Genomic DNA, 16,887 nt, shown 5'->3' on the forward strand with positions numbered 1-16,887 from the left:
GAAAAAAAAAAAAAAAAAAAATTAGGAGGAAGCATGTGCTGCAACACAGGCAGAAGGCTGGATTCTACCCTAGCTGTGCAAGCAGTGTGACTATGGACCACTCACTCACCTCTGCCAGGGGCTGGGGGTGGGGTGAGTAGGAAGCAGGGAGGCTACTGTTTAATGTGTGTAGAGTTTCCGTTTTACAAGATGAAAAGACTTACGGAGATAAAAACAAAAACAACAAAAATGGGGGACTTCCCTGGTGGCACAGTGGTTAAGAATCCGCCTGCCAGTGGACACGGGTTTGATCCCTGGTCTGGGAAGATTCCACATGCCGCGGAGCAGCTAAGCCGCACGCCAAAACTACTGAAGCCCCCGTGCATGCGTAGAGCCCGTGCTCTGCAACAAGAGAATCCACCTCAGTGAGAAGCCCGCACACCTTAACGAAGAGTAGCCCCCGCTCGCAGCAACTAGAGAAAGCCCATGTGCGGCAACAAAGACCCAACTCAGCCAAAAAAAAAAAAAACTCCATTCCTGTCATCTCTAGGACAAACAAAACCCCTTGGTCTGATGTTCCAGGTCCTTCATGATGCTCCCCGCCCCCTTCCATTGCTGCTTTTATCACACTCTGGCTCAATAACAGCAATAATGCCACTCATTTATTGAGCGCTCACTATGGGCCAGGCAATGTGCCAAACACTTGACCTGCATCTCATTGAATCCCCAAGCAGCCCTGTGAAGTGGCTGGTCAGCTAGCAAGTGGTGGGGCTGGGGTTTGAATCCAGGCAGCCTGGCTGTGGACCCCATCCTTGTCATTACTATGACTCTGCCCGCCCCCCCCCCAGAAAAAAATGAAGAGATTGCCTGACACAACCAATACTCCTGCTTAGATGTAATTGTTACTCTTGTATTTATTTTTTTATTTTACTTTTTACTTTTTACTTTTATTTTTGGTTGCGTTCGATCTTCGCTGCTGCACTCAGGGTTTCTCTAGTTGTGGCGAGCGGAGGTTACTCTTCGTTGTGGTGCGTGGGTTTCTCATTGCAGTGGCTTCTCTTGTTGCGGAGCACAGGCTCTAAGCGCACAGGCTTCAGTAGTTGTGGTATGTGGGCTCAGTAGTTGTGGCATGTGGGCTTAGTTGCTCCGTGACATGTGGGATCTTCCTGGACCAGGGATCGAACCCGTGTCCCCTGCATTGGCAGGTGGATCCTTAACCATTGCACCACCAGGGAAGTTCCATACTCTTGTATTTAAATCATATGAAATTTTGTGTGCCCCATCAGAGTCCTACAGCTCTGAGTTTGAATCCTGGCTATGACTGTGGAAGTGTCAGAACTGGGTGGCTGCTGCCATATGAGGACAGAAGGTGGGGAGCATGAAGCAAGGCCCCTGACAGGTACACATGAGGGACAGTGCTCCCAGCCTCTGGTCAACACTGGCTGGCCATCCAGCTCGGTGCTTCCTGCAGTGAGGGGTGGTTTCTCCCTCTCAGAGCCTCAGTTTCCCCAGGTACACAGCCAGGGTGGAGCAGTCTGAGCTACTTGACCTCTTTCATATCACAACCCCCCTTTGACAATTTAATGAAAGATACAAACCCTAGAAAAATGCGTAGAGATGAAAAAATTGCATACACTTTGGGCGGGTCACGGACCCCACCCAGAATCCATAAACTCCAGGTGCAGCTGTTGGGAGGCAGTGTGAGGCACTGTTCAGGCCCCTGGGCTCTGGAGGCAGAGAGTCCTGGGTTCAGATTCTGGCTCCCCCAGGCACTAGCTCTGTGACCTCAGTCCTCTTAACAAAGTAGGTAATTACATTCATCTCACATGCTGTTGTGAGAACCAACTGAGACACTGCAGGAAAGGCTTCAGCCAGGCCCAGCACCATGGTGAGCAATCACAAAGGGACTCCCAATATTTAAGGAAATATTTCTCCAAGGGTGACACATGGACCACCTGGATCAGAATCCCATGGGGGGACTTGTTTAAAATGCACGTTCCTGGACTTCTTGCCCAGAAAATCTGATTCTCCAGGTCTGGGATGGCGGCTAGGAGTATGCATTTTAACCCAGTCTCTGCCTCCCAATTCTACTGGGAGTTAGTCTGAGAAGCACTATGCTTTTCCCACCTCTACAGTCCAGGTTCTGGAAAGAGACTAAGTTTCCGGTAGGCTGGGAAGAGCAGAAAACAGGTGCAGGGACGGTGCAAGGGACGCCTCTGAGCGCCCTTCCGGGGCCCCCCCTCCAGGGATGAGCAGAACCCCACCCCGTACCCTTCAGTGGTTCTTGGTGGTGCCTCTAGCTGCCCCCTACGTGAGGACCGACGCCCTCCAGACCAGGCGACACGGGGAGGGGCGACAGGGCCTCTGGGGAGCAGAAAGGAAAGTGAAACCTCCCGCCCAACCTTTGGCTTTCGCCGCCTCCGCTCGCCGTCCAGGTGGCCCCCGCGATCCCCTGTCGCCCTGGGGTCCGGCCGCCGCGCTCCCCAGACCTGGTCCCCGGAGCACTGTGTCCCCGATGGCCGGCGACCAATGGCGGAGGGACGAAGGGAGGGTCCCCGACAGCAGGCGACTCATGGCGGGGGCCGGGGGTCCCCTGCGCCTCCGCGACTGGCTGGTGGCGCAGATCGAGAGCGGGCGCTACGCTGGGCTGCGCTGGGAGGACGCGGGCAAGACCCTCTTCCGCATCCCCTGGAAGCACGCAGCCAAGCAGGGCTACCAGGCGCAGCAGGACGCGGCGCTCTTCAGGGTAAGGATGCGCGGGCCGGGGGTCGCCGGCCCGGCCCGGGAGGGCTCTGCGCGCAAACGGTCGCAGAGTCCGGAACCGACCCGACATGCTGTCACCTCGGGCCACAGGTTAACCCCTCAACCTCAGCTGTCTCTAGGTTGAGGGTAGTGTTCTCTATACATGGGAGACCCTCCCACACCCTCTTAAAAGAGAATCAGACAAGGGCTGCATAACCTGCACCATCCCCACGCCTCAGGGGATCTCTCCTCCCTCCCCCTGAGCAAATTAGATGCCACCACCCCCGATGGAAATTCCCTCCACTTCCCACCCCTAAACTGTTAACCCCAGCAGCTTTGGGACATGTTCTGTGCTTTCCAACACCAGCCCTTCTCAGGGACCTCCTCCAGGGATGCCCTCCCTTTCCTTGGACACCATTAACTTCCTCCAAACTGGCTCTTTCCCACCAAGATTGAAACTGGAATCTCTCCCGTGAGCAATAAGCAACCAACCGCATCCCAGGCCACCGCCACCATCCCAAACACCACGTCTCCAGCTCCTGCTTCTCTGGCCTCCCCTCTCCTTTCACAGGGTGAAGCACCTAGAAAGGGTCTTCTGGACATCAACGCCCTCACTCATGCCCCCCCTCCGCCGGCTCCTCCCCGCCCCCACAGTGTGGTTCCTCTCCCTCCTGCTAACGTCTCTAATTGCCAAATCCAAGGATGCCATCACTATCATCTTCTTGGACCCCTGGGTGGGTTTGTGTCTAGTGGACCCTTCCTTCTCCTTGAAACAGTCTCACTTGGTTTCCAGGATCTGTGTCCCCTCCCCACTCCAACCCTGACCTGTTTTCCTGCTACCTTCCTGGACCCTGCTTCTCAGCCTCCATCCCATCCCCTCCTCTTTTGGGGCTCTCAGCACTCTCTCCTGGACCTCCCTCCTCACGTCCCACTCTCCCCTTCCACAGCCTCAGTGTGGAGCCCAACGTTTCCCAGCCTCCCAGCCAAGCCCCAAGCCTGCTGGTCTGACAGCCCAGACCTCTCAGACTCAGCACCTCCTTAATAGCACCCTCATCAGCTCCCTCCTACAAACGTCTGTATTTCCCAAAGTGGAAGATGGCACCCATCGCCACCTAGACCCCAGAGCTGGGCACCTGAACCCTGGCCGCTCCCCTCTCCTGCAGTCTCATTCTAATCCATTTCCAGGGCCTTCGGCTCTTACTGCAGAACTGCTCTTTCGTCAGTCTACGTGGACCCATTCCCACCATCTCTCACCAGGATAACTGAATGCCCTGCTTTCCCATCCCTCAGCTCTCCCCTCAGTCCTCCAGAGGGATATTTCTAAATGTAAATCTTGCCTTGGCACTCCCCTACTCAGAGTCCTTCCATGGCTCCCCATTGCTCTTGCGATAAAGTCCCAACTCCTTACCAAGACCTCAAAGCCCTGCATGAGCTGCTCCTCCCTGGCCTCTGTCCGTCTCTCTCCACTCCTTCCCCAACTTTAGACCCAGCCAGACAGTTCTTTCAGTCTCCAAATGCTTCCTGTCTCTCTCACCGTGAGAACTTTGTACATTCTGTTCCCCCTGCCTGGAGCTCCCTTTCTTCCTCACCTTCACTGGCCAACTCCCATCATGCTCAGCTTAAACATCTCTTACTAAAGACAAGCCTCCCCTGATGCATGCATTTGCTTAATGCATTTATGAAGCTCTCAGTGCTTCTCCCAAGTCGTCCCTGATTCCTTTTTCTTCCTCCATTGAACAGCTTTCCCTATGAATTATAAGTGCCTTGTATGAGTCTGACTCCTCCAGCTGCCCGTGGGTGGTGACCTTGAGCACAGTGCCTGGCCCACAGAGGACTGGTTCAGTAAGTGTTGAACAGGTGGTTACCTGGCCTGCCCCTTAAGGCTATGTGCCATTCAGAAGTGGGAGATTCTGGGGACTGGCCCTCCCTGTCCCTCTTTGGCACTGCTTTAACCCACCCCTCAACCCACCACTGACACACACATGTGACTCCCTGGCTTCAGGCCCCCCTGGTGCCTCAAAGTCCACGGGATAAAGCTTGGCCTTCGAGGACATTCATGATCCAGCTTCAACCTGTCTTCTTAATTCCTCTTCCCCTTCCCCCCACCACATACAGTTGATCCTCATTATTCACAGATTCCATATTTACAAATTCTCTTACTCGCTAAAATTATATGTAATCTCAAAATTGATATTCAAGGCACTTTTGCAGCCATTCACAGACATGCACAGGATGGCAAAAAAAAATTGTCACCAACATGCATGTTCCCAGCTGAGGCTGAGCAAGGTGACAACTCTTGTTTCACCTCTTCTACTGTAAACAGGTGTCCTTTCGCAGACAATATCTAGTCCACGTTTTTAATATTATTTTTGTGCTTTCTGTTGGTGATTTCACTGTTTAAAATGACCCCCAAGCTTACACAGTGTTGAAGCGCTGTCAGTATTCCTGAGCACAGGACGGCTGTGACGTCTGTAAGCTTCTTTCAGACGTGAGTTACAGTGTTGTTGGCCATGAGTTCACTGTTAATGAATGAACAGTTTATATTAAGTAAGGTGTCCTTCAGCAGAAACACTCAAAGAACAAGGTTATGTATTGACCAGTTGATGAAAATGCGGTGACCAGAGGCGCGCAGGAACCTAGCCTTGTATTTTCCTTAGGAGTGATGGTTCGGTGTTTGCTAACTCAGTGGTTGTGTAAATTTTATAGAACACAACTACCATGAATAACAAGAATCAACAGTACACATACCCTCAGACACGCACATCAGCTCCAGTCACACCAGGCTGCCCACTGTCCCCTGCGTGCATCATGCGCTTCCATGCCTTTGCTCAAGCTCTTCCCCCTGCCGGGAACATCACTCCACCTGGCAACTTCCTATTTATCCTTCGAGGCCCAATTTGATTCATTCAACAAATATTTATTGAGCATCTCCTGTGTGCCAGGCACCACTTTAAATGCTTAGGGGCACAGCAGTGTCCCCAAAGATTCCTCTCTCATCATGGTGATAACACCCTGTGCCTTGAGCCCAGGTTACCTTTGAGTTAGAGCATCCTTAACATAATGAGTAAGTACTGCAATAAATAAGCACTGTGTGCCAGGTGCTGTGCTAAGCACATTACATAGACCGCTCATCTTACACTTGCCACAACCAGGTGAGGTTAGGTACTATTGGCACAGTTTACAGACAACAAAATCGAGCCTTAAAGGTCTCACCACTGGCAAGAGACACCAACAAAGGAACTGTGGCTTTTCAGTCTGGTGTCCCACTAAGCCTGGGGTCTCCAAGAGCAATGACTGAATGTGATTTATCAGTTAAATCCCCCGCCCCCCATCCCTGAAAGTGAGCAATGCGAACAAGACATCTCCTACTGTCCTCCCCTTTGACTACTGTGCTCCAGCCTCACTGGCCTTCCTTGAATCTCTCCTACCCCAGGACCTCTGCGCTTGCTGTTCCTTCTACCTAGTACAGCCTTCCCCCTGATCTTTGTCCGACTCCATCCTTCTTTTCAATCAGGCTTCAGCCCAAATGCCACTTCCTCCGAGAGGCCTTTTCTGATCACCCTCTCTAAAGCAGCCCCTCATATTATGTATTTATTTATTTAGTCCCTCTACCACAACAGTCATTCTAATGTGTTTAATGAGTATCTTTGGTTTGCATGTTTTCTTGCAAAGTGGGCATTGCTGTTTTGTGTGTATTCTTACCTTATATACATCATAATTGTGTCATAGATCTCAACCTGTGTCTTACTTTTATTTCACTCAAGGTCATGCTCTGAAGATCTGTTCTTGTTCTCTCTCCATCTAATTTGTTTCTAGATGCTGCATAGACTCTATAGTGGGCATCTATTACACGCACTCCCCCACCTACTTTCCCAGGGATGGACACAAGTTTGCTTTCCAGACCACAAATAACGCTGCAGTGGATCTGCTTGCTCTGGTCCCCTCGTGAGCCTATGTGAGAATTCCTTTGGAATTGGAATTTCTGCTCACAGGGTATGCTTATACTTAATTGGACTAGGCATGCCTGATTGCCCTCCAGAAACTCTGCTCCCATTCCATGCCCACCAACAGTGTCCACATCCCAATCAACTACTGGCTTATCCAACTGGCTAAATTTTGTAAGCTTACAGGTGATATCGCATACTTTTATTTGCATTTCTCTGGCACTAATGAGTTTCAGTACCTTCTCCTATGCTCATGGGCTTCTGGTTTCCTCTTCTGTAAACCACCCACTCTTGTCCTTTGACAAGAATTTTTCTTTAGGGGATGCTTTCTGTTTCTTATTGATTTGCAGAAGTTCCTGTATGTTCTAGATCTTAGCCCCTTGCTGATTTCAGACATTGCAATTTTTTTGCCTTATGGTTCATGCCTTTAAAATTTTGGTTAAGAAGCATTCTCTGCCCCTAGAAGATTTTCTCCTACATTATTTCCTATTAAGTTTATAGTCTTACCTCTTACTTTTGGTTTTTTAATCATATCCCATCGTATTATTTTTTTTATTTATCACAATCCATAATTTGGAATGTACTTATTTCCTTTCAGCTGTTTGTGGCTGCCTCCTCCCATTAGACTTGAGTTCCTTGAGAACAGGGATCATGTATGTCTTGTTGTTCCCCCATTTAGTCCTTAACTTGGGCCTGGCACATAGCAGGAGCTCAAGGAATATGTGTTGGATGGAGGGAGGGAGGAAGAGAAGGAAGGAGGGAGGGGCCGAGGGACAGAGGGAGAGAGAGAGAAGGGTGGGAGGCAAGGCAGCCCTCATCCCTTTCCATGGCACCATCCCCATCTCCCATGCTATTCCTCCGCCAATGCCCCAGCTCACCCCCAGGCCTGGGCCATATACAAGGGCAAGCACCTAGAGGGCGTTGACAAGGAGGACCCCTCCACCTGGAAGACACGGCTCCGCTGTGCCCTCAACAAGAGCGCTGACTTCTGTGAGGTGCGCTCGCTCAACCAGCTGGACATCTCCAACCCCTACAAGGTCTACCGGCTCCTGTCTGACGGTGCCCACAGCCCAGGTACCATCCTGTCTCTGGAGGCAGCAGCTGAGGATGGCTCTCTGGGCAATAAGGACCTCACATTGCCCATCTGTAAAATGGGAAATGGTGGGCTTATTGAGCTTAAACTCATGGGCTGGTAAACCTAGAAGGACCTTACAGTTTATCTCCCCATTCGAAAAGGAGGAAACTGAGCCCAGAGAGAGGTGGGCCTTGCCTGAGATCATGCAGTGAGCTGGGTTACTCTGGTCTGGGCTCACCTCAGACAAGGTTGGGGGGTTCCCCTTGGGGCCCAGGAAACCACAGACTGTTTCTTCCTTCATCCAGTTACCAGGGCTTGTGCCCCCTGTAAAGAGGAGGGCATTCTTCATAGCCAGCAGGTGCACCCTGGAGAAGTGACAGAGCCGGCCTGCAAGACAGAAGAGCAGGTCAGCGAGTCCTTCCAGCCCCTACAACCTTGCTAGCCCAGTCACCTCGCACTCATACCACCCCCTGTATAATCTCCAGCGCATTCATCTCATCCTCTCCATCAGCTCCTGCCCATCTCTGTTCCCATCCATCAGCTCTACTTCCTGCCGCTACTCCATCTCTGCCATCATTTTCATCTCCTTCATTCTATTCTCCTCGACTCCATCATTTCTGTCCCATCGTCTCCACCATCTTCACCTCCATCACTCTGTCTGCGCCAGCCCTATTTTCTCCCATTTCAGCCCCTCTTCCCTGTCATCATGGGATCAATCACTCTGTCCCCACTCATCCCATCAGATCCAGTTCCATCACTGTATTCCCTTCACCTGCATCACCTCTAGCTCTCATTGTTGCCATCACCCCTATCATCTCTATCTCCATCACTGTCTGTATCACTCTTACTCCACCCAATCACCTCTCCCCCTTCATCTGCAGTTCATTCCTCTGTTCCCATCTCCCCATTAGCCTGGTTCATTCCACTGTCCCAAGTGCCCCCATTCCATTACTCTATCACCCCATCTCCTCATTCACTGCTAGCACTTTTCTCTCCCCATCACAATGAGCTTCACCTCCAAAAACCCCATCAACTCTCTCTTTAACTCTACGGGGTAAACTTCAAAGTCCCTATCAAGCCCGGCTGGCTTTCAGTCTGTCCAGACCTCCCCCTGCCCCAGTTTAGACTGTCTGGGAGCTCCTGTGGCCCACAGGTCTCCTCTTCCACCCTCACGACGCTTTCTCCCGATGCTCAGGTTGGCTCCAGATTAGTCACAGAGGATAAAGACAAGGAGCAGCCCCCGAGGCTGGCCTCCCTGCCCCCAGGCCCTTTGGCTGGCCACAGTAAGGACTGGGTCTCCTCACCCACCCCTGCCTCCTCCCCGGCCTCTTCCAGGACCTTGATCTAGGGGTCGAGGGACCCAGGGTGAGGCGATGCCTTACTGCTTCCCCTCCTTCTCCAGGGTACCAGGCTCAGGATCCTGCTCACCCCTGGGGCCCCTCACCTTCTGAGGACTTCAGCAACCCCGGTAAGGAATCCGAAGGCCCTCTCCCCTGACCACTGTGCAGAACTGGGGAGGATCTAGGGTTGGTGCCAAATAGCCTCTGTCTCCCACCCAAAGCACCCAGCCCAGACTCCAGATAACAGCAGCTAACATTTGTTGAGGGCTTAGCTTATACCAGGCATCCTAAGTCTCCCCACAGCCCTGTGAGATAGATACTGCCATTCTCCCCATTTTACGGTTGCAGAAACCAGACACAGAGGTTAAGAACCCTGCCCAAGGTCACACAGTTAGTCACCCTGGGAAAGTTACTATCAGATCACAGCTCCTCAGGGGCAGTGAGAGATTAGAACCCAAGGGCCTCGCTGTAGAGCCCACAGCCCTAACCACTGAGCATACTGCTAGCTCTTCATATGGGAGGCTGCTGTTTTGTTGTCGTTGTTGCTATTATTATTATTATTATTTCTACCGGCATTAAAAATATTTGCCGGGAAGAAACTCCTAGAATCCCAGAAATTCGGGCTGGGAGAGCGTCAGTGTCATGCCCCCATTGTACTGATGGCCCCAGACCCTATGCTTTTGAAGCTCAACTACCAGTTTGTTTATACTGGAAGCTGCTATTATTTACTACCACCGCTACTACTAGAATTACTATTATTACTTATCGGGAGGGAGTGTCAAAAATTCCCGAGGTGGCGGCCGGGTGTCCTCTGGGTTCCCTGCCCTGTTGTGAGGGGAGGGGGAGCCGGCGCCGCCAATGCCGGGCGCGCGTCCCCTCCCTTTCCCGCAGATTTTTGGCTGCACGTGCGACTCTTCTATGGCGCGGAGCTGGTGCGCGAAGCCACAGCGCGCGCGGCCGAGGGCTGCAGCCTGAGTCCGCGCGCAGCCGCCGCTGCCGCCGAGCTCCTGCTGGGGCCGCCGCCGCGCGTCGCGCAGGTTCGTTTCCCGGAGCCGCCACCCGGCGCCCGCGTCCTGCGGCGCCTGCTGTCCCACCTGGAGCGCGGAGTGCTGCTCTGGGTGGCGCCCGAGGGCGTCTTCGCCAAGCGCCTGTGCCGGGGCCGTGTGTACTGGCGCGGCCCGCTCGCTCCGCACCGCGCGCGGCCCAACAAACTGGAGCGAGAGCTCACCTGCCAGCTCCTCGACACGCGCCGCTTCCTCGCGGGTAAGAGCGCGACAGCGGGGCCGCTGGCGGCGCGGGGCGGAGTGGCCGGGCACTGGGGTCGGCAAAGGAACGCGGACAGAGAGTGGGCACACGAGATGTGGGTGCGGGGCGATGGACTTGACGATGCTGGGCTGGAGTGGGCATGGAAACTAAGGACATGACGCAGAAGCACCGAGAGTGGGAACGAATATGGGCATCGGGAGGGCTGGGCACAGATTAGACATAGGCGTATGGGAGGTGTAGGCACGAGGCAGGCTGGGGAACTGGGTGTGGGACATAAGCATAGGGCTTGGGCACGTGTTGTCATAGGGCGTTAAGCATAGGGTGGGCATCGGGGGCACTGGGCACAAGATAGGCATAGGTGAGTGGCAGTGGGCATGGGGTGGGCATAAAGGCATGATAGTGAGCATAGGGCACGAGGCACGGGGCATGAAACCTAGAAGTGGGAGCAGATGTGGGACATGAGGCAGGTGTGGGGACGTGGAAGTGGGCATAGGGCATGGGCACACAATGGGGATGTGGGCTTACGGGACGTGTGGATAGTATGTGAGCACAAGGTGGGCACCAGGTGGGACGCCCCATCTTGACCCAGACCCCACAGTCTCGGTGCCCGTAGAACTGAGAGCCCACCTGCATGATGGTCACCGGGAGCCCGAGTACCAGATCCGGCTGTGCTTTGGCGAAGAGTACCCGGGGCCCCCGGACCAGCCTGAGGAGCGTCTCATTATGGCCCATGTGAGTCACCTCCCATGGAGAACCACACCCTCCAGCCTCCCCCAACTGCCTCTCACTGCTCCATCCAGTCCCAGCTCCGCCCCGGACCTGCCTTACGACCCTCTGATCTGGAAGACCTTGCGTGTAAAATGCATGTGGAGAGGAGCTGTCACTCCCGCCCCCCCACCCCAACAAAGGGTGTGGGTAAAGGGGAAGGTTGGCTCATTGCCCCACCCCCACCCCGCAGGTGGAGCCAGTCTTCGCGCGGGAGCTCCTCCTACACTCGAAGCTCCACGGCCAGGTGCCTCGGTGGCGCGTTCCCAGCCCCGCATCCCCGACAGCGTCGCTCACCTGCTGACACAGCTGAGTCAGCCCTGAGCGGTTGTTTCCCCCTCCCCCCCCCTCTAAAGTAGTCCCCACAGGGTGCAGTTCCCACCCCAGCCCTGCCCCAGCTGAGCCAGGGGACTTTACGTCTCGCCTCACTCATCGCCCAGGTAGGTTGAGACAGCGGAAGCCAGTCACGGCTTTCAACCTCTCAGCCAGTGAGATGGAGCCCCGGCAACCCAGGAAGGAGGCACGTAAGCGGACAGCCCGGCAGCTGGGCCTGGGGCGTCAGGCTTGGGAACCAAACTCGGCCTGAGGTTCCAGAAATAGCAATTAGGTCAGAAACAAGAATTCATCTTTTTGTGAATAGCCGGACATGCCCATAGCGGTTTACCTAAAGCAGCCTTTACCTGCAATTGATCCATTATAAGGTTTGCTTAAAGCTGAGTTTACTGGGAGTTCCCTGGTGGTCCAGTGGTTGGGACTCTGTGCTTCCGCTGCTGGGGTCCAGGTTCGAGGGATCCCTCGTGGGGGAACTAAGATCCCGCAAGCCCCCAGGTGCAGCCAAAAAAAAAGGGGGGAGCTGAGTTTACCAATAATAAGATCCTCCACATAGTTTAGACTGAAGCCCAACCAGTAACAGAATTGCCCCACCTCTGAGGGGCTGTGAGTTTCCAGACCCTCCTTTCACCTGCCACAAGTCTCTCTTCTTTTGGGGTGGGTGAGGATTGTGAGGGGAGGGGGTCCCAAAACAGAGGACTTAGCCTGAACCTGGGGCTTTAAATGCTAACCACTGAACCCCCACCAGTAGATACTGTCTTTGGAGAAACTGAGGCAGGCCTAGGACAGAAGCCAAAGTGGGAGCCAGGAGTCCAGCCCCTGCCCAAGCCCCACCAATCTTTGCAAACTGTAAGTTGCAGGGAGTCCTTGAGAATTGTGAGGGCACCCTCTCCACCATGAAGGCAGTGACCCTGCCTTGTCAGTAAAGTCACTGTTTTCTACCCCAGATATCAGACCTTTTACCTTTTCTGATTTCTGACGTTATTTATAGGAATTCTCTTACAGATGGCAACATAATATATCTTTTAGTGATACATTAATAAGCCACTTTTATGGGGGGAAACCTGTATGATTCAATAAAGGACAGAATCAGTCGAATCACTGGTTTTAAAATTCATTCAACGAATGTTTATTGAGCACCTACTCTGTTCCAGGCAGATTCTGGACACTTGGGATAGAGCAAAGCATGGTTCCCTATTCCCTTGAGGGTCACAGCCAGTTTTCCAGTGGGGGCCCAGTGACAGTCCTCTACCCCTGCCCCTCACGGAAGGAGTAGTGTTAGGAGTTACAGAATTCTGGGTTGAAATCACAGCTTTGTCACTGACTAGCTGTGCCACCTCAGGCAAGTCACTTAACTACTCTGAACCTCACATTCCTCATCTACTCAAAAGAAGCTATCAGGGTCTCTGGAGCAGAGTAGGTCTGAGAAGTAAATGTCGAGAGGGGAGGGGAGCTGGCCTGGCATGGAGAGTGGCACACAGTAGGGGCCTGATGACTTGGTTACTTGTGGGTGGGAGAGTGTGGAGGAGGTTGCCGCATCCTTCAGAAGGCTTGACTGTTCTGGACTTCGCTGTACCCTCGGCCCAAGGCTGCAGCTATTGGGGAGCCTCAGCTCAGGGTAACAGTCTTCATCATGCCCAAACCCCTACTCTGTGCCAGGCTCTCAAAGGGCGCTGGATTCAGTGTAAGGGAGCCCGTTGCCTCTCCACCACAGCCCGGACAGCTGCAGAGTCTTCAGCTCCGTTTTAGAGATGGGAAATGGAGGCTCAGCCAGGGTCTTGGTTGAGAGCCTCTTGGGAGGGTGGATGGCTCTGTCCAGATGTCTGTCCTCCCCACACTAGTCACTAGAGGGCGCCAGGGCTCAGCAAACGGGGTTGGGCCGGCCCTCGTCCCCACCCTAGGTGCCCCACCCCTCGTAGACCCCAGAGCTAGATGGGCAGGGAATAGTGTGACCTCGAGTGCTCTGCACTGTGGGGAGAAGAGAGTAGACCCCAGGCCTGGGAGGAGGAAGAGAAAAGAAAGGGGGAACCAGAGGTGGGGACTCGAGAGGCCCCTGAGGCTTTTCTCACAGGAACTCCCTGTTCTCCAGCTCAGACACAGATGCTACCTCTCTCCTCTCTCATTAATGTGTGTGTGTGTGTGTGTGTGCGCTCTTCTTCTCTATCTTTGTGGATTCCTTTCTTTCTCTCATTCAGTGATTCTTTTTCTGTACTCTGTGTGCACGTGTGCACGTGCGTGGGGCTGGCTCTCTGTGTCTCCCTTTTTTCTGTCTCTTTCTGCTCTTTGTCTCTCTTTAAGTCTCTGCCTCTATATCCTCTGTATGTTCCTGTCTCCCTCTTATTATGCCCTTACCTCTCTTTGTCTCTGTCTCTCTGTCTCTTTTCACTCTCTCTTTCCATCTCGGCCTCTATCTCTCTTTGTTTCGTCCCTGTCTCGCTCAGTTTCACATCCTGTCCCTCCTCAGCCACCACCAGCCAGCACATGTGGGCTAAGGGTCTCAGTCCCTTCCCTCCTGTCTCCTCACCCCTGGCAGCTGCTCACGGCTTCCCAATCCTGGCCTCTCCTGCCCGCCCCTCTTGGGCCTTGTGGGAGGGGGGCGAGGGAAGAAGGGAGGGCAGCCTGGCGGGCCCACCCCTTTTTGCCTTTCCAGGCTGGGAGGCTGGGCCAGTGGGCCTTTTAACCAGCCTGGGCAGGCTGTGCCGGACACCAGCCCTGGACACCGTGCCTGGCCCCCGTGGTTCCGGCAGCCGCCAGCCTGGCCAGCCCGGTCAGCATGCAGCAGCAGCCCCCCCCCGGGACCCTGGCCCCTGCGGCCGAGCCGACCAAGCCTCCCTACAGCTACATCGCCCTGATTGCCATGGCCATCCAGAGCTCACCGGGGCAGCGGGCCACGCTCAGTGGCATCTACCGCTACATTATGGGCCGCTTCGCCTTCTACCGCCACAACCGGCCCGGCTGGCAGAACAGCATCCGCCACAACCTGTCCCTCAACGAGTGCTTTGTCAAGGTGCCCCGTGATGATCGCAAACCGGGCAAGGGCAGCTACTGGACGCTGGACCCCGACTGCCATGACATGTTCGAGCACGGCAGCTTCCTGCGCCGACGCCGGCGCTTCACCCGACGGGCAGGCGCCGAGGGAGCCAAGGGCCCTGCCAAGGTGCGCCGCAGACCCCTCCGAGCCACCAGCCAGGACCTAGGAGCCCCTGACGCTGCGACTGGCATGCAATGCCCATTCCCACTGGAGCCGCCAGAGCCCAAGGGCCTAAGCTTTGGGGGTCTGGTGGGGGCCTTGCCAGCCAGTGTGTGCCCGGCCACCACCAATGCCAGGCCTTGGCCACCCTCGGAGCCCAAGGAGATGCCCACGCCCAAGCCTGCAGGTCCAGGGGAGCTCCCCGTGGCCACCTCATCTTCCCCGAGCCCCGCATTTGGCTTTCCTGCCAGCTTCTCTGAGGCTGAGGGGTTTAGCAAGGCCCCTGCCCCCATCTTGACCTCTGAGGCCACCATCGGGGGAAGCTACCAGTGCCGGCTGCAGGCGCTGAATTTCTGCATGGGGACTGATCCTGGCCTTGAGCACCTCTTGGCCTCAGCAGCCTCCTCCCCTGCACCACCCACCCCTCCAGCCTCTCTCCGGGCCCCGCTGCCCCTGCCAGCTGACCCCAAGGAACCCTGGGTTGCAGGCAGCTTCCCTGTCCAGGGAAGCTCCGGCTACCCACTGGGGCTGACCTCCTGCCTATACCGGACGCCAGGAATGTTCTTCTTTGAGTGAAGCCAGCCGGCCTCAGGCAGTCCCTGCAGAGACTCTGCCAGCTACGCCCTCCAGGTTGAGCCTGACTCTAGGACCTGGGGAGCTCTCAAAGGACGCAGGCCTGGCAAGCCCACAACAGCCGGGACAGGAAGCCAAGATTGGAGTGGTGAACACTCAGCCAGCGCCCAGGGTCTCTGGACAGACTTGGGGGTGAGGGGAAGCAGGGCTCCCTTGGGATTTACTCTATGGCTCTCAGGGCCAATAAAGCCAGTGTGATGTTGAGGGTCAGTTTGCTGGATGGTTGGGGACTGAGGGCCAGGACACCTGGCTCCGTGGGGGGGCGTATGGTTGTGGGGTGGTATGGCAGGGATGGGGGACCCCAGATAGAAATGTCTCACATGAGGCTTTCTCCTGCTGGGGACTTTCTCAGGGAGTTTCCCAGGAAGGCCGAGGAAGGGGGAGCAGGGAGTGGGAGAGAGGAGGGATGCAACCGGGAGAGACACCAGGCAGGAGTGTGGCTGCGCTGGACCAAGGGGCTGATTCTCCAGCCCCAAACTCTGTAACTCAGCACCTCTCATTATGAGCAGCCACAATAACTGTGACCATTTGTGGCAGTTATCCTGTCCTGGACTCGTATATATCCTTTCACGGAATCCTGGGTGGTACGGAATGTTATCTCCATTTAACAGTGGTGGAAACTGAGGCTCAAAGAAGTTGGGGGCTCACTAGCTCCGGCTCCAAATGACCAATGAGTGCCAGAGAGGAAATCAAAACCAGGTCTGTGTGGCTCTACCCCCTCTGCCCCTACCTGCAGTTTGCGTGAGGATGCAGCGTGGCCCACAGGGTGACCCCTCCCCCCAGAGGGAGGCGGGCTTTTTTTGAATCCTGTCATGCCAGGGCTAAAAAGCCACCCCTCACCCCTTGCACAGACAGGGAACCCAAGGTTCAAAAGGCAGGCACACTTCCCTTTTCTGGATTTCCCGTGTGACTGGGAGACCTCCCTGAGCCCCCAGCTCTCTGAGGTCTCCTGGTGACTCTTTGAGAAAGCATTTCCCTCATGGGGGGAGGCGGTGGCTACCCTGGGTACAGATTAGAAGAGACTGAGCCTTGACCTTTGGCCTTCTGTAGTTGCCCCCTTGGGTGGAAGCAGGAGAAGTGGGTATAGTCGTGGCCCCCATCAGAGGAACAACTTAGGGACCTGAAACCTCACTGTCCCCATACCCTCCAACACCAGACTTGCTGAGGCAGATGGCTTTCTTCCGGAACTTCAGTCCTCCCACCTGGATCATGGGTATAAGGAGAGAAGAGGGGCCAAGGATACTTTCTGGTCTTTGCTGGAGGGTCTTATGTCCCATGGGGTGATGCTCAGGGGGCTGGAGACTCCTTTGCTGGGCAGGCAGCCCTGTCCCCTCCAAAACACCCCCCTCGGGCAGGCGGCCACGCTGGCTTCAGTCTCTGTGGCTCCCTCCTCCCTCAGCAGGTCCCCTGGGGCCTGGGAGGAAGTGAGCCCGGCTGGACAGCCCCAACTGTCTGGTTCCCACAGACTCCAGAGCCGGGGTAGAGGGGGCACCTGCAGGGTGCGGGCTCAGTGCGGCCAGAAGGGGGTGGAAGAATGCCCGGCCAGCTGTGCAGACCCTCCCTAGCGTGTGTGCCGGACCCCAGCCTGGAACCCATGGAGCAATGTGGGGCGGGGAAGAGGGT

At 55.0% G+C, this 16,887-nt stretch overlaps 2 protein-coding genes across 2 annotated transcripts; both read left to right on the forward strand.

Moving 5' to 3' along the window:
- The first annotated feature begins 2,551 nt into the window (after positions 1-2,551).
- On the forward strand, positions 2,552-11,415 carry LOC103089569 (interferon regulatory factor 4-like). The gene is made up of 8 exons (XM_007446898.1): positions 2,552-2,725; positions 7,550-7,739; positions 8,046-8,146; positions 8,936-9,023; positions 9,143-9,208; positions 9,972-10,343; positions 10,960-11,078; positions 11,305-11,415. The coding sequence occupies exons 1-8, from the start codon at positions 2,552-2,554 to the stop codon at positions 11,413-11,415; spliced, it is 1,221 nt and encodes a 406-aa protein (XP_007446960.1).
- A 2,722-nt stretch (positions 11,416-14,137) lies between these two features.
- Positions 14,138-15,471, forward strand: FOXS1 (forkhead box S1). Its single transcript, XM_007446865.1, has one exon. The coding sequence runs from the start codon at positions 14,215-14,217 to the stop codon at positions 15,205-15,207; it is 993 nt and encodes a 330-aa protein (XP_007446927.1). The 5' UTR covers positions 14,138-14,214; the 3' UTR covers positions 15,208-15,471.
- Positions 15,472-16,887: the final 1,416 nt, after the last annotated feature.

Source organism: Lipotes vexillifer, unplaced genomic scaffold (assembly GCF_000442215.2).
Source record: "Lipotes vexillifer unplaced genomic scaffold, Lipotes_vexillifer_v1.1 scaffold75, whole genome shotgun sequence".
In the NCBI taxonomy this organism is placed as follows: Eukaryota; Metazoa; Chordata; class Mammalia; order Artiodactyla; family Lipotidae; genus Lipotes; species Lipotes vexillifer.

Excerpts from the sequence above, each read along its gene's own strand:
- FOXS1 (XM_007446865.1), top strand. The coding sequence starts at position 14,215 with ATGCAGCAGCAGCCCCCCCCCGGGACCCTGGCCCCTGCGGCCGAGCCG.
- LOC103089569 (XM_007446898.1), top strand. The coding sequence starts at position 2,552 with ATGGCGGGGGCCGGGGGTCCCCTGCGCCTCCGCGACTGGCTGGTGGCG. Across the intron at positions 10,344-10,959 it reads CACGCGCCGCTTCCTCGCGG|AACTGAGAGCCCACCTGCAT; the intron begins GTAAGAGCGCGA and ends CGGTGCCCGTAG. Across the intron at positions 11,079-11,304 it reads AGCGTCTCATTATGGCCCAT|GTGGAGCCAGTCTTCGCGCG; the intron begins GTGAGTCACCTC and ends CCCACCCCGCAG.